This window comes from Tursiops truncatus, chromosome 7 (genome assembly GCF_011762595.2).
Source record: "Tursiops truncatus isolate mTurTru1 chromosome 7, mTurTru1.mat.Y, whole genome shotgun sequence".
Classification (NCBI taxonomy): domain Eukaryota; kingdom Metazoa; phylum Chordata; class Mammalia; order Artiodactyla; family Delphinidae; genus Tursiops; species Tursiops truncatus.
In genome coordinates, this window is record NC_047040.1 from 88,590,850 (window position 1) to 88,605,217 (window position 14,368).

The 14,368-nt window shown below is 34.8% G+C and overlaps 1 protein-coding gene across 1 annotated transcript in view; it reads left to right on the forward strand.

The window, feature by feature from the left end:
- Positions 1-14,368, forward strand: part of LRP1B (LDL receptor related protein 1B) — a 1,432,692-nt gene that overhangs the window by 818,707 nt on the left and 599,617 nt on the right. The window contains exons 26-27 of the mRNA XM_073806959.1: positions 3,982-4,146; positions 4,437-4,681. Coding sequence (XP_073663060.1) covers positions 3,982-4,146; positions 4,437-4,681 — 410 coding nt within the window. The remainder of the gene's footprint in view (positions 1-3,981; positions 4,147-4,436; positions 4,682-14,368) is intronic.

Consider the following 14,368-nt stretch of genomic DNA (forward strand, 5'->3'; position numbering starts at 1 on the left):
AGCTTAATACTGCTATGTTTAGTGAAGAAATGAAGGAACCACTTATTTTATAATTCCTCAGAGTGTCCCAAGCCATACATTTTTGTCCACTAGAAACATGCATTTGAAAGTCTACAGTGTCTATTTCTGGTAAACCTACATATAGAGAATGCAGAATTGCAGGGTTACTTATATGCATGTTGGGAATTGCTGCAACCACATAAGGCGGAAGAAGGTAGAAAGTTAAAAGAGAGACACCAATTCTCTATTTGTATACAGGCAAAAGACAGTGTTTCAGAAGTCTTTGGGTCATCAATCCAGAGTGTGGAGTACAGTGTTCTCTAGATCTAGTGGGATCTTATCTACAGATACTCAGACTACCTATGACTCTCAAATTCAGGGATTTTGTTTTCAGGGATTATTTTTCCTAATCTTTTTCAAACTTGCAAATCTCTCTACTTTACCTTGTTTGTCAAGATATCATCATAAATTTAATCGATGCTAGGTTGGTCTTGTTTCTTCAAATAATCTTGATTTTTTAATGTTACGTTTAAAGGGAAGCTGATAAGTAACAACCTGGTGTCAGTGAAAAGTTGTGTGCATCCAAAATTAAATTTGAAGTGAGACACATAATTCATTTCATATTCATCGTTTTCAAGAAAGGCATTCAACTACTTAACCAAATAGCCTACCAGCTTTATATTAATTAACCTTTGTTTTATTTAATTAGCAACAGATTACATATGATAACTTATAAGCAATATATAGTACTGATATTTCCAGATAATTAACACTTTCTCATACAAAACAATCCTATTCTTAAACTTTAGTCTTTTCAGAAAAAGATTCCCAACAATAAGATTTTATAAATGTTCTCTGGTACATTTTAAAAAATTATCTATTTACTTAATTTTGGGTTAGTTACACTTTTAAACTTTTATTTTAGAAAATTTTAAATACACAAAAGGAGTTGTAAAATAAATTCCCTCGTATCTATCACCCAGTTTCAACAATTATCAATACATTGTCCTCTGATATATTAATGTTCATCTTTATTCTTCTCCAATAGTTTGTGTAACTTATTCAAATATTTGGTGATTAAACAATGAATGATTTAGATATTGTTTTTGTGGATATACTCCCACCACCAGAGCTATGGAAACTCCTAAAGATGCTAATGAAACAAAAACTTTTTTTTAATATAAACTCATTTTTTAAGAGATATTCTGTGAGATAAACCTATTCTATGACCTACTCCTCTGAATTTTTTTCTCATGGCTTTGACTCATGCTTACTTTGTAAAACTAATCTACCTTCACATACATGCTGTTGTAACATTTAAACATTGACATTAGTATTAATTCTCATTCTTTCTCTCCCTCTGTGTGTGTGTGTGTCTGTCTCTCTCTCCATTTCTTTAATAGTTTGGAATGAGTTTGAATTTTGCCTTTAAAAGAATATTCTCTCTGAATATGTGTGTGGTTGCTTGTGTAAACACCGATGTTTCTATGTGCTAGCCATTCTGTGTGCTAAATTGTTTACATCCATTACCTCATCAAATACTCCGATCAGTGGTACTGTTAGAGTTTTTATTTACAGATGAGCAAACGGAGGCTGAGATTAAGTACGCTGGAATCAGTGACAGATCGAAAATTTGATTGCAAGCTTGTCTGATGCAAAAACATACGCATTGCCACCATTCAACGCTGACACAATTATTTAATGACATTTTTTGAAGGTCTAGTACTTAAGTTGTATGGGAACCTACTCATCAAGAAGGTCAATATCTTCTTGACCACACATGCCTTTAGCACACATACTTACTTAATTCTATAATGTTTGGTATTGTCTTCCAGTCATTTCAAATTTGTAATTCCCATATCCTATAAGAGATTATATACCTCTCAAAAATTGAGGTCATAATGAACACTTAGTTTACATCACTCCACATTTCCTTAAATGGATATAATAAATTTTTTAAAAGAGAAGAAAGTTTGAATTGCATTTTGAATTTTGTTCCAGAGGATTGTTTCATTTTTCCAAGATAGCCACCAAATTCATATACCTAAGGATCATTCATAGTAATGGAAGAATTGCAAAATAGCAAAGCGATATACAATTATAATGAAAACAAATTTATGTTTACCAGTAACTTTACCACTTCTGACCAAAATGTTGTCAGAACTGATAATAGGAAAATTTGTTGGACTGTCACTGTCTCTCCAGTTCTTTGCATTTTCCCTCCCCAAATCTCCATGCTGTCCATTGGGTTGGTTCTACTACCAAGGTAGAGAAGGCAACTACCGTTTATTGATTACCAACCATGTTCCTACTCCAGTACCAGATGCTTTCCCTTTGTTATTTTATTTAGTGACATGATATTAAAGAGTTAGATGTTAAAAGCATGAGAACAGAAGTTAAGCTATCCAGTTTCCCAATTCCATCTGCCACTTGCTGGCCATATAACCTGGTCAAGTAATATAACTTCTCTAAGCTTGTTTTCTCATCTGTAAAACATGGATAACTTTAGCCATGGCCTCATGGTGGATTAAATGAGATAATCTATATAAAGCTCTGAAAATAGTATTTAACGTATAGTAAGCACTCAAACATTAGCTATTTGTAATAATTGTGGAATTGTTGTGTAACTATATTATAATACTATAGAAACATGCATCAGCAGTTTAGGCCACAGTCAATGAAACATAAACTATCTATTACCTAATAGCCTTAGAAATCAAATGCACAACATGAAACATTTGATGCCTGTCGTGTGGAACTGTTTATACACCATGAATTTGTAGAGTTACAAGTAGTATTTAGTAAAAAAATAAATTGTATTATAACACTTGCATGTTTGTATAAATCAAAATATATGATATCCTTCTGTTTCTCCTCTGTACCCTCTGTCATATGATCTGTTCCATTCATGTGAATCTAAATATCATCTCCATGCAGAATACTTTCAAATTCATGTCTCCAACTCTGCCACCTTCACTGAACTTCACCTTGGTGTACCACCCAGTTTCCTGGAAACCTCCTTTTTTATGTCTTAACATCTCAAGATCCAAAAATTCAAAGCTAAACTTTCAGTTGCTATCCACACCCATGCACACTCAATTCCCAGCTCTTAAAATCTGTTTCTCTTCCATTTTTCCCATTTCACCTAATGGATTCCCTGCACACCCTCTGTCTGTCCTTACTCTGAGTATGCCAAAACAAGAAACTGACAGTCATCCATGATTCTGTTCTCTACTTCATTCCCTACATCCAATTATCATTTAGTCCTGGCACTTAGTTCTACCTCCAAAATATTCCTGGAATCCATTCATTTCACTGCTATCACCATATCCCAAACCACTACCGTCTTTGCCTGGTCCTTTAAAATAGCCACCTGGTGTACCCATTCTCCTGCTTCTCTATAATCCACTTGTATATGATATCATGTTTCTCCCCTGCTTAAATGTACTTCTATTCCCTTGGAATAAAATCCCAAATAATTAACTTACCCTGCAAGATCACCTGCAAGATCACCCTCTTCAACTTCACCTTCTTCCCCTTTTCTCCTCACTGCCCCGTTTCTGATACATTGGCCTTATTTCTGTTCCTCAGTCACCCACTTTTTTCCCCCATTAGGGCTTCTGTATCTGCTGTTTATTTTTCATGTCCTGCCCTTTATACTGCTCTCCTCATCTCTCATATTCAGTGTAAATATTACCTCCCCAAAGTGCTTTCTTTTCCTGATTACCTTCTCTAAGTAGATCACACACCTGCTATTCTCTCTCATAACAAAATTATTCCTGAACATATTTCAGTTGCTGTAATTTTATATTCATGTGTTTATTTAGTCTGTCTCCCCCACTGGACTATAAGCCCTGTGAGGGTAGATAATGCATCTGTTTCTCTTGTGACTGTTTACCTACAGTGCCTAGCATGTCATAGGCACTCAATAAATATTTGTGAATTGAATGACTGAAACGAGTGTTCTTTCCTTTTCTTCAGAATTCTTTTCTGGACAGATTGGGATGCCAACTTTCCTCGCATTGAATCTGCCTCTATGAGTGGTGCTGGGAGAAAAACCATCTACAAAGACATGAAAACAGGGGCTTGGCCTAATGGACTCACTGTGGACCACTTTGAAAAAAGGATAGTTTGGACAGATGCCAGGTTTAGAAAATGATTTTTTTCTTTATTTTCTGTTACCTTCCTCGGATAATATTTACAAAATAAAAATTGTTCTCATGTGCACGTATCATGTATACACACATTGACATCAGTGGTGATTTTTGTTTGTTTTCATTAGGATGGCTTTTTTTTTAATGTTTCTACAAATCAGATACAGGCCCATAAAATATTTTTTATACAAATTTTTTGTCATTTATCTAAATAGTATAAGCACATCACTGGACTATCTGAATGAGTTTTGATATACTACTGATGCATTTCCTTTTCTGTAGGTCAGATGCCATTTATTCAGCCCTCTATGATGGAACAGGCATGATAGAAATCATCCGAGGTCATGAATACCTTTCTCATCCCTTCGCCGTGTCTCTATATGGGAGTGATGTCTATTGGACGGACTGGAGGACCAACACGTTGTCAAAAGCCAATAAGTGGACAGGGCAGAATGTCAGTGTGATTCAGAAAACTAGTGCACAGCCATTTGACCTTCAGATATACCATCCCAGTCGTCAGCCACAGGGTAAGTGCTTGTTATGAATTAACCACCAGAAATATTTTTACCTTAATCACATAATATTCAAACTGTAAAATAACTTTTGTAAGTTAAGTTGTTAATATTTTATGTATTGTATGATGGAGGTGGTACCAGCCTTTATTTTAATTAGCTCAGGTTTTTTTTCTTTGCCTTTTATTTAGTTTACACACAAATAGAGAAATCTTAGAAATTAAGTGTTTTAACCCAAGTCCCCCAATTTTTAGTCACTGCTATTGCGTCAGTAAAAGATACTGTGGGAAGCTGTGGAATGTCTTCAGATTTGGAGTCTATTACCTAAATATGATCAGTATATTAAAGGAAGACACCAAGGACACATTTATGTTGGCCCGCAAATGGTCACTGTGCAGTATATTGGGAAGAGAGGGAATAGTGTATAATAAAGGATAAACCATCTGCTTTGAGCTTTTCTATTTTAAGAGAATTCAGTTCACATGGACATGTGTGTTACCTATCCCCATGTATTCCACATTTTGGTCAGTAGTAATCTCTACCTTGGTTTTGTGATTTCATTTCCTCCACTCAATCCTTGTCAGAGTTAATTCTAAGCCTCACATTTCTTTTTCTTTCTCTTTTGTTTCTTTTCCCCAGGGTACCATGGCCATTCTGTGTAACATCAGCTCATTCTTTTATACCTCTTACCTGACTTTTCCCCATCATGATATATGTCATAACATATGGAAATCTCATTCCAATGCAAATAATGTTCCCATTATCATTAGCATATTTTTGTTGGAGACTTATGATACTCAAATGACAAGCTCTTTCTCAAAGAGGATACATTTTCTCCTTTTCTCTCTCTTTCAGTGTAAGCAGATTTTACACTTCCTTGGCATTTCTGGTCTTAGGGACTACACTTCAAGACTTATTTTAAATTCATGTGGTATTGTCTTATTTTAGACTTGATTAAAAATACTCACCTCTGTGGTTGAAAAATTCTGTCTGTCCTGTGTCTTTCTTCAATATTTGGCCTTAATTCTCCCTTGAAACTATTTCTCCTACCAAAATGTCCTCATTGGTAAAATTTTCTGTGCTCTCTCTCTGACTTACTCTGATTAAATCTAGTAACCTTTCCAGAAACTAGAAATTTCTCACTTTTAATTTTCTTATATAATTGATCCTTCTTTGTTACATGGGATTTTCTACATGCCCTAAATTATGTGAGCAGTCACCTTAATCCTTTCCTATTACCCTTAGCTCCTCTACTCCTTTCATCCTACAGATGTGCAAAGCATGAGAACATTAAAGGGAGAAAACAGCTTAATCATTTTTGTGCCTAATAGGCATTCAATAAATATACTGGATTTAACTAAATTGAAATAAGGCAAGAAATCATGATTCTGACCAGAATATGGCACAATAAAAAGATACAATAAAAAGATACTCTTCTCTAAGACAGAGATTGCCAATAAACACATGAAAGGATGGGCAACATCACTAATCTTTAGAAAAATTCAAATCAAAACCACAATGAGGTATCACCTCACACCAGTCAGAATGGCCATGATGAAAAAATCTACAAACAATAAGTGCTAGAGAGGGTGTGGAGAAAAGGGAACCCCCTTGCACTGTTGGTGGGAATGTAAACTGATACAGCCACCATGGAGAACAGTATGGAGGTTCCTTAAAAAAACTAAAAATAGAGCTGCCATATGACCCAGCAAGCCCACTACTGGGCATATACCCTGAAAAAACCATAATTCAAAAAGACAAATGCACCCCAATGTTCATTGCAGCACTATTTACAATAGCCAGGACATGGAAGCAACCTAAGTGTCCATTGACAGATGAATGGATAAAGAAGATGTGGCACATATATACAATGGAATATTACTCGGCCATAAAAAGAAATGAAATTGAGTTATTTGTAGTGAGGTGGATGGACCTAGAGTCTCTCATACAGAGTGAAGTAAGTCAGAAAGAGAAAAACAAATATGGTATGCTAACATATATATGGAATAAAAAAAAAAAGGTTCTAATGAACCTAGGGACAGGACAAGAGTAAAGATGCAGAGGTAGAGAATGGACTTGAGGACACAGGGAGGGGGAAGTGTAAGCTGGGACAAAGTGAAAGAATAGCACTGACATATATACACTACCAAATGTAAAATAGATAGCTAATGGGAAGCAGCCGTATAGCACAGGGAGATCAGCTTGGTGCTTTGTGACCACCTAGAGGGGTGGGATAGGGAGGGTGGGAGGGAGACACAAGAGGGAGGGGATATGGGGATATACGTATGCATATAGCTGATTCACTTTGTTATACAGCAGAAACTAACACAACATTGTAAAGCAATTATACTCCAATAAAGATGTTAAAAAAAGAAAAACAAAAAAAAAAAGGAAAATGAAAGAAATATAACCAAAGTAATAAAAGTAAAAGAGGAGTTCTTCATGGAAAAAAAAAAAAAGATATTCTTCTCTAAAACCTTCCAACAGTATGGAGGAGTATCTAGTCATAAACACTTATGGGATTAGTTTTAATTGTTATAATTGCAAAAATGTGTACTTATATGGTTTTGTACCCACATTTTTTGGTCTTTTGTGGGAACTTTAATTTTTGTGTTTGGAAAAATTTAAATGAATTGGACCATGAAAAATGGCCTGGGTCTATGTATTATATTTTTCCCTCCCTCAAAATGGAATCATTGTATTTCATTTAATAACTGCCTGATTTACACACGTTGTCATGATCCCTAGCAAATTCATAGAAAGGGAAGAAACATGATACTTCCAAGCTTTCCTGACAATTTCATATATATAGAAAGGAAGTGAGACATTCAGTGTAACTCATTTGGTTGAGGGGAGATTTTCTTGACATCTTTACTTTAAAGATGATTTATATGTGTCTTCTCCACTTTGCATAAAATAAGGAAGTTTTTACTATATGGATCTAATATAACATATTTTCCCAGAATTCAGGGCAGATATTCTAGTTTCTAGTCTACTAGAGAGAATGTCACCTATGATGAGAACTTGCTATTTCCTAAAGGAAATTCAGTCAGTTTCCAAATTTGAGAATGATCAGAGAACATTCTACTTTTCCCCATTGTAAGGATCACTGAGCATATAACAATCATTATCCATCTTGTTTATCTGCTTCAGTGAATTAATGCTTTCACTGCTGGGGGGTGGAGATGGGAAGATGCAGAAATCTACTGACTGTTTTATTCCCAACGGTAGAATTACAATGAAAATGGTGACAAAGTTTCAGCTTTAACACAAGTACAATAATAACCCCCTATTTTCTGGTGAAAAGTAATGTGAGGTTCACGAAAACTATTACATTTTAAAAATACATGACATTCGGTTTTATAAAATTGAAATGTATATCTCACAAATTAAAGAAATAAAGGTTAGAAATATTCTTTGAAGTTATCTAATCCCCCAAGTAGGAAATTAATTAAAGTTTTAACACCAGTTTTCTTACAAGTAAGTGTTCATTATACGCTTAAGTTTCCAGTTTGGTTATTGGACACTTAGAATTTTTAAAAAAGAAAATCTAGTTTAGAATTTTTTTTGGTGTCTAATGTTGTTATTATGTGGGATTAAGAAGAAACAAATCAAAGAGTAAACATATGAAAAAGGGAGCACTAGTGGGTATTTTAAATCTAATTTTTTTTATGTATAAGAACTTAGAGTTAATGGTATGACCTTGAGAGTCCAACTGCCTGGGTTCAAATCCTATCCCTATGATTTATTAATTGTATGATGTTGGGCAGTTTACTTAACCGCTCTGTGCCTCAGTTTCCTCATCTTGAGATAATAGTATTTACATCATAACATCTAGTAAACATGAGTTAATCATCATTTAATATAAGCATATCAAACATGAGTTATTATGTGAAAAGATCTTAGAATGGTGTCTCATACATAATCAGTGCTTTGTGTTTATATATATATAAGTTAACTGTTAAAAAGTAACAGTTGTTGCGATCATATCATTTTCCTAGCCTCCTTTTGTTGAAATTTAGGTTACATTACTGTTTTAAGACAGTTTTGAACACATTTTCTCATATGTAAATAATTCATAATGGCCTTAATATCATACTTTTATAATCATATCCATTTTTAAATGAAAAATGCCAATAAAAATGTGAAACACAATCTGAAGGAGAGCAATATGATTGATTTATCAAGAGAATCCAGGTGCAGTCGAATGAGTAGATTATCAAATCTCTTTTCTCTACATTCAGGTTACCATCTATCACCACTCCTCATACACTAGTGCATGACATAAAAATTATGGTTATGTTAGTAAAAGGGATGTTTAAAAGTTTATTTAACATTGTAAAATAATATTTGCTCATTACCAGTAAGTTATAGAATGTAGAAAAACAGGGAACAGAAAAAATGTAAACCTACTTTTCCAGCTCCCAGAGCAACAAACATTTCCATGTTGTTTCTTCTGGTTATTTCAACAGAGGTATTGAATAACACAGTAATAAACAAAAGTTTCACTATCTGTTGATGAACTACTACGTGCCATTTAGGTTTTACTTTTTTTTCCTAATCATCAGAGCTATCAAACAAGGTAGTTATTCCCACTTTCTATGAGGAAGCTGCAGCTCAGGGAAGTAAAGTAACCTGACTCAGGGTAATAAATCTCATTGAAAGGCAGGCGGTACCAGGGTTTCAATGAGCATGCCCAACTTCATAGTCCATGATTCATTCTTTGCTAAATTAAGAAAGCCTTTGTATCTCTTCATATTTAATATCATGCTTTATTTTTAATTTTGTGTCTTCCTTTTTACACTTAGCATTAGCAACTCTCTTGGTATCGATACCTTATCTCGTTTTTAATAACTGCATATTTTCACATCACATGTGACTATCAAAATTGTTCCCAATTATTTGTCTATTTTTGGACACTTAGTTTGATTTTAGTTCATTTCTATTCTGTCACTAATAATTTTAAGGCATGTATCTATCCATAAATGTCATTTTCCATATTTTATAGTCTTGGGTTTTATTGTTACTGTTAGCAAGTTATATAATCTTTTGTAGTTGCCAGAAATAAATACATGAACATAAGCCCTTCCAAGAAGCAATAGCATCACTGAACCCCAATGAAAATTAGATCATTCTCTTTCTTATATTATTTCTATATTTATTTTTTAATCTATTTTCTTTGCAACTTGCAAATATACAGTACGGTACTATTAACTATAATCATCATGCTGTATATTACATCTCCATGACTTATTTACTTTATAACTGGAGGTTAGTACGTTTTGACCTTCTTCATCTATTTCAGTGGGCAAACCCCGCCTCCCCCCTGCCTCTCACACCCATCTCCAGCAACCACCAGTCTGTTAGTCTGTTCTGTTCTCTATATCTATGAGCTTGGTGTTTTTGTTTTTGTTTTTTAAATTCCACATATAAGTGATATCATTACAGTATTTGCCTTTCTCCATCTGACTTATATCACTTAGCATAATGCCCTCAAGGTTCATCCATGTTGCCAAAAATGGCAGGATTTCTGTCGTTTTTATGAATAATATTACATTATACACACACACACACACACACACACACACACACACATCCCACATCTTCTGTATCCATTTCTCCATCGATGGACCCTTAGGTTTTTTTCCATCTCTTGGCTATTGTTAATAATGTTGTAATGAACATAGGGGTGTGTATATCTTTTCAAGTTGGTCTTTTCATTTTCTTTAGGTAAATATCCAGAAGTAGAATTGCTAGATCATATGGTAGTTCTATTTTTAATTTTTTGAGAAACTTCCATGCTATTTTCCATAGTGATTGCACCAGTTAACATGCCCACCAACAGTGCACAAGGTTTCCTTTTGTCCACCTCCTCACCAACACTTGTTATTTCTTGTCTTTTTTATAATAGCTATTCTGACGGGTGTGAGGTAATATTTCATTGTGGCTTTGATTTTGCATTTCCCCGATGATTAGTGATGATGAGCACCTTTTCATATGCCTGTTGGCCATCTGTATGTCTTTCTTAGAAAAATGGCTATTCAGAGCCTCTGCCCAATTTTTAATCAGATTTTTGTCTGTTTGATATTGAGTTCTTTATATATTTTGGATATTAACCCCTTATCAGATATATGATTTGCAAATATTTTCTCCCCTTCAGTAGGCTGCCTTTTTGTTTTGTTGATGATTTCCTTTGCTGTGCAGAAGCTTTTTAGTTGGGTGTAGTCCCATTTGTTTATTTTTATTTTTCTTGCCTTTGATTTTGGTGCCAAATCCAAATATTTCTAGTCATAGAAATGACACTTAGGATTTATGTATTAGCCATGAAGTTATGATATTAAAGTGAAGATGATATTAAAGAGAGGGAAATTGGAAGTAAGGCAGGTGGTTTGGATATATAGTATCTCCTGTGCCAAAAAAGTAAAGCAAGAAAGTCTAGAGTAAAGTAGGAAGGACACAAAGTAATAGTTTTATTGTGACAGCAACCGTAGGGACCGAGGACAAAAATTTTAATGTGAAATACTGGGAAATTCAGAACTAGAATTTTATATACATTGTATTATAATTTAGTATAATCACATTGTATCTCCATATGCCTTGGAAGATATATATTCACTCTATTCCACTAATTGGACTGATAACTAGACACTCTAACCTAAATTTTTTATTTTCTGTGTCTGGTATATATTGGGAATTTACAGCATGTAGTTGATACTTATGGGCATTTACTGAATAACTACATGGGAAGAAAGTTGTTTCCTTAGCACAGAGGGAAGTTCCATAAATAAACATATTTGTTACTTTTTTAATGAGCAGGAACATCAAAATTGTAGGTTTCCCTTTAAGGTAAAAACGAATAATTTACATTTATGAAGCCATCTATTCTAAATATATTTGTATCAGAAAAACACAGTTATTAATTGAATAAATTTTGAGTATATTAAAAAACAACACAAAAACATCATAAAGGTTTTATGATAAACCCTTCTTGAGCCATATGTTAGTTTCTGTTTGGATAATGAGATCTGGTCTTGCGTGATTATGCACTAGTAAAAATGGTTTCATCATCATGACTGTAAAAATAAGAAAGGTACACACTTATATCATGTTTTATTTAGTGCTTTACAGATATTACTCTCAATCTGCACAAAGATTTTCAGGAAAAATCTTTTTCTGAGAGGCTTTCTCACTTCAAAACCACATACCAACTATAAATCTTTGTATAATTCAGATTTTATCTGCTTCACATTCATGGTTAACACCATAAGAACTATCTCAGTACTTAGAACATGTATGGTTAATATTTTCCTAAGTCTGTTTTAGTTACCCACGGAGATAATAAAATATTTGAGTAAAGGAGTATCATTTATTTATTTGTGTTAACTACAGAGTCTAGCTAAGCCCTTTATAAGAACAATATTAATAATTATAATAATATCACCTAACACTAATTTTCATTGTAATTCCATGAAGATGATTATTAGCAATCCAGTTTTACAGATAACCTAAGGCAGGGCTTCCCTGGTGGCGCAGTGGTTGAGAGTCCGCCTGCCGATGCAGGGGACACGGGTTCGTGCCCCGGTCTGGGAAGATCCCACATGCCGCGGAGCGGCTAGGCCCGTGAGCCATGGCCGCTGAGCCTGCGCGTCCGGAGCCTGTGCTCTGCAACGGGAGAGGCCACAACAGTGGAAAAAAAAAAAAAAAAAAAGAACCTAAGGCAGAGAAATTCTTCAAGGTCCAATAGCCACAGGATGATTGCCCAGTTATCTGACCTCAGGGAGCGTGACCCCAGAGCTCTGGCCTAACCCACGGTGCTCTACTGGCAGAAGACTGAGTTCTTGTTTATTGAGATTCTCCTTGGAATTGTTATATCAAATCTCCAGATGGCGGTAGAGAGTCAAGTGTTACTGACAACATTCACATGGGACAAACTAATTCTTAGCTTCTTGGAGTCTGTAGTCTAGAAGGAAAACTAAATTAACAACTAGGATCAATTAATTATTATTGTAATGGACGTATTTTGAAAATAAGAGTATAGTAAATATATTTTAAAAAGTAGCATCGTGTGGTCCTAAAAGGTCCTTGGGCTTAACTTAATTCAATTCCTTCCTCTGTCACTCACTAGCCTTGTTACCTGAGGCAAATTAATTAACTTCTGGGTTCTTATTTCCTCATTTGCAGGTTAGAGCAGCTAGAAGTAAGGAGGGAATAAATGGGAAACAAGATTGGGTTGGAATCAAACCATGGTGGGACTTAAAAAGTCCCCTTACAAAGAAATTTCTATTTTTATCCTTTAGGATAAGTGGTTCCAGGGATGTCAAACTTAAACGTGCATCACAATTACTGGAGGGATCATTAACTCACATATTTATGGCCTCTACCCAAGATATTCTGATTCAGTTGGTCTGGGGTATGACTTGAGGTTTTGCATCTTTAACAAATCCCATGGAATGCTGATGCTGCCTTAAGAACCACTGCCCTAAAGGAAGGAGAAATACATTAAAAGTATTTGGTCAATAGAGTGAAAAGAGCAGATGTGCATGCTGAAACTTGACTTCATCTGTACAAGGGGCGGACTGGAGAGAGACAGAACTACAGTAGGAGACTGAAAGGATGCTACTTCAGTAGATGAGGAGATAGCTGATACCAGGACAGAGAGAATGGTAGAGTTGAGATATACTTAGAGGCGAAGTCAGTAAAACATAGTGATAGAGATTTGTGGAGTAGGGGAGTTTGGGGAGAAAAGGAAAATTTGGGATGTCTTTATTTTTCTGGTTTCTGTAATTGGTTTCACCATCAAAAAGTGACATAGAGACCACAAAAAGGAGAGGTCAGCAAAATTTTTCTGTAGAAGGCCAGATGGTAAGTGTTTGAGGCCCTATGGGCCATATGGTTTTTGTTGAACTACTCGGCTTGGCTGAGGTAGTGTAACAGCAGTCATATGAAAAATGAACGAGCGTCACTGTGTTTCAATAACATTTTATTTATGGACAATGAAATGTAAATTTCATATAATTTTCATGTGTTATGAAATGTTATTCTTTATTTTTTTCCTACAATTTAAAAAAGTAACTCATGGACCAGTATTAGCCTGCAGGCCAAAGTTTACTGACAACTGATTTAAAGGATAAACTGAAAACTTACACTTTGGATATATGGAATTTTAGGTACCTCTGGGACATAGTTGAGTATTCAGGGTTATAAAGGCAAGAAGAGTTTGGGCTGGAGTCAGAGCTTTTGTAGTCATTCAGTTGTAGGTTGAAGACAAGAAAACAAATGAGATTTCCTAAGAATATTACAGAAAATGAGAAAAGGACAAGGACAGAATCCTGGAGAAAACTAACATTCAAGAGAAAGACAAGAAGGATGCTGAGAAGAGGGTGGCCAAGGGATTCCAGAACCAAAAGAGAGCACAGTCAAAAAAAGTAAGAGAAGAGTTTCAAGATGACAGTGGCCAAAAATGTTAACTCTTGCAGAGAAGTCAAGAAAGATAAAGACATATAGCACAGTATTCATTAGCTTTGGCGACCTGGAGGAGGGTCAGCTGCAATTTTATTTAGAACAATTTCAGTGGAGTTGTTTGCATATGTCCTAGTGATCCTAAGTATGTCTGAGGCTAGATATTAGTATAAATGTCCAAGTCTTTTTACTAAAAAATATAACTTATTAAACAATAGTACTATATTCTTAAGTAACAAAATG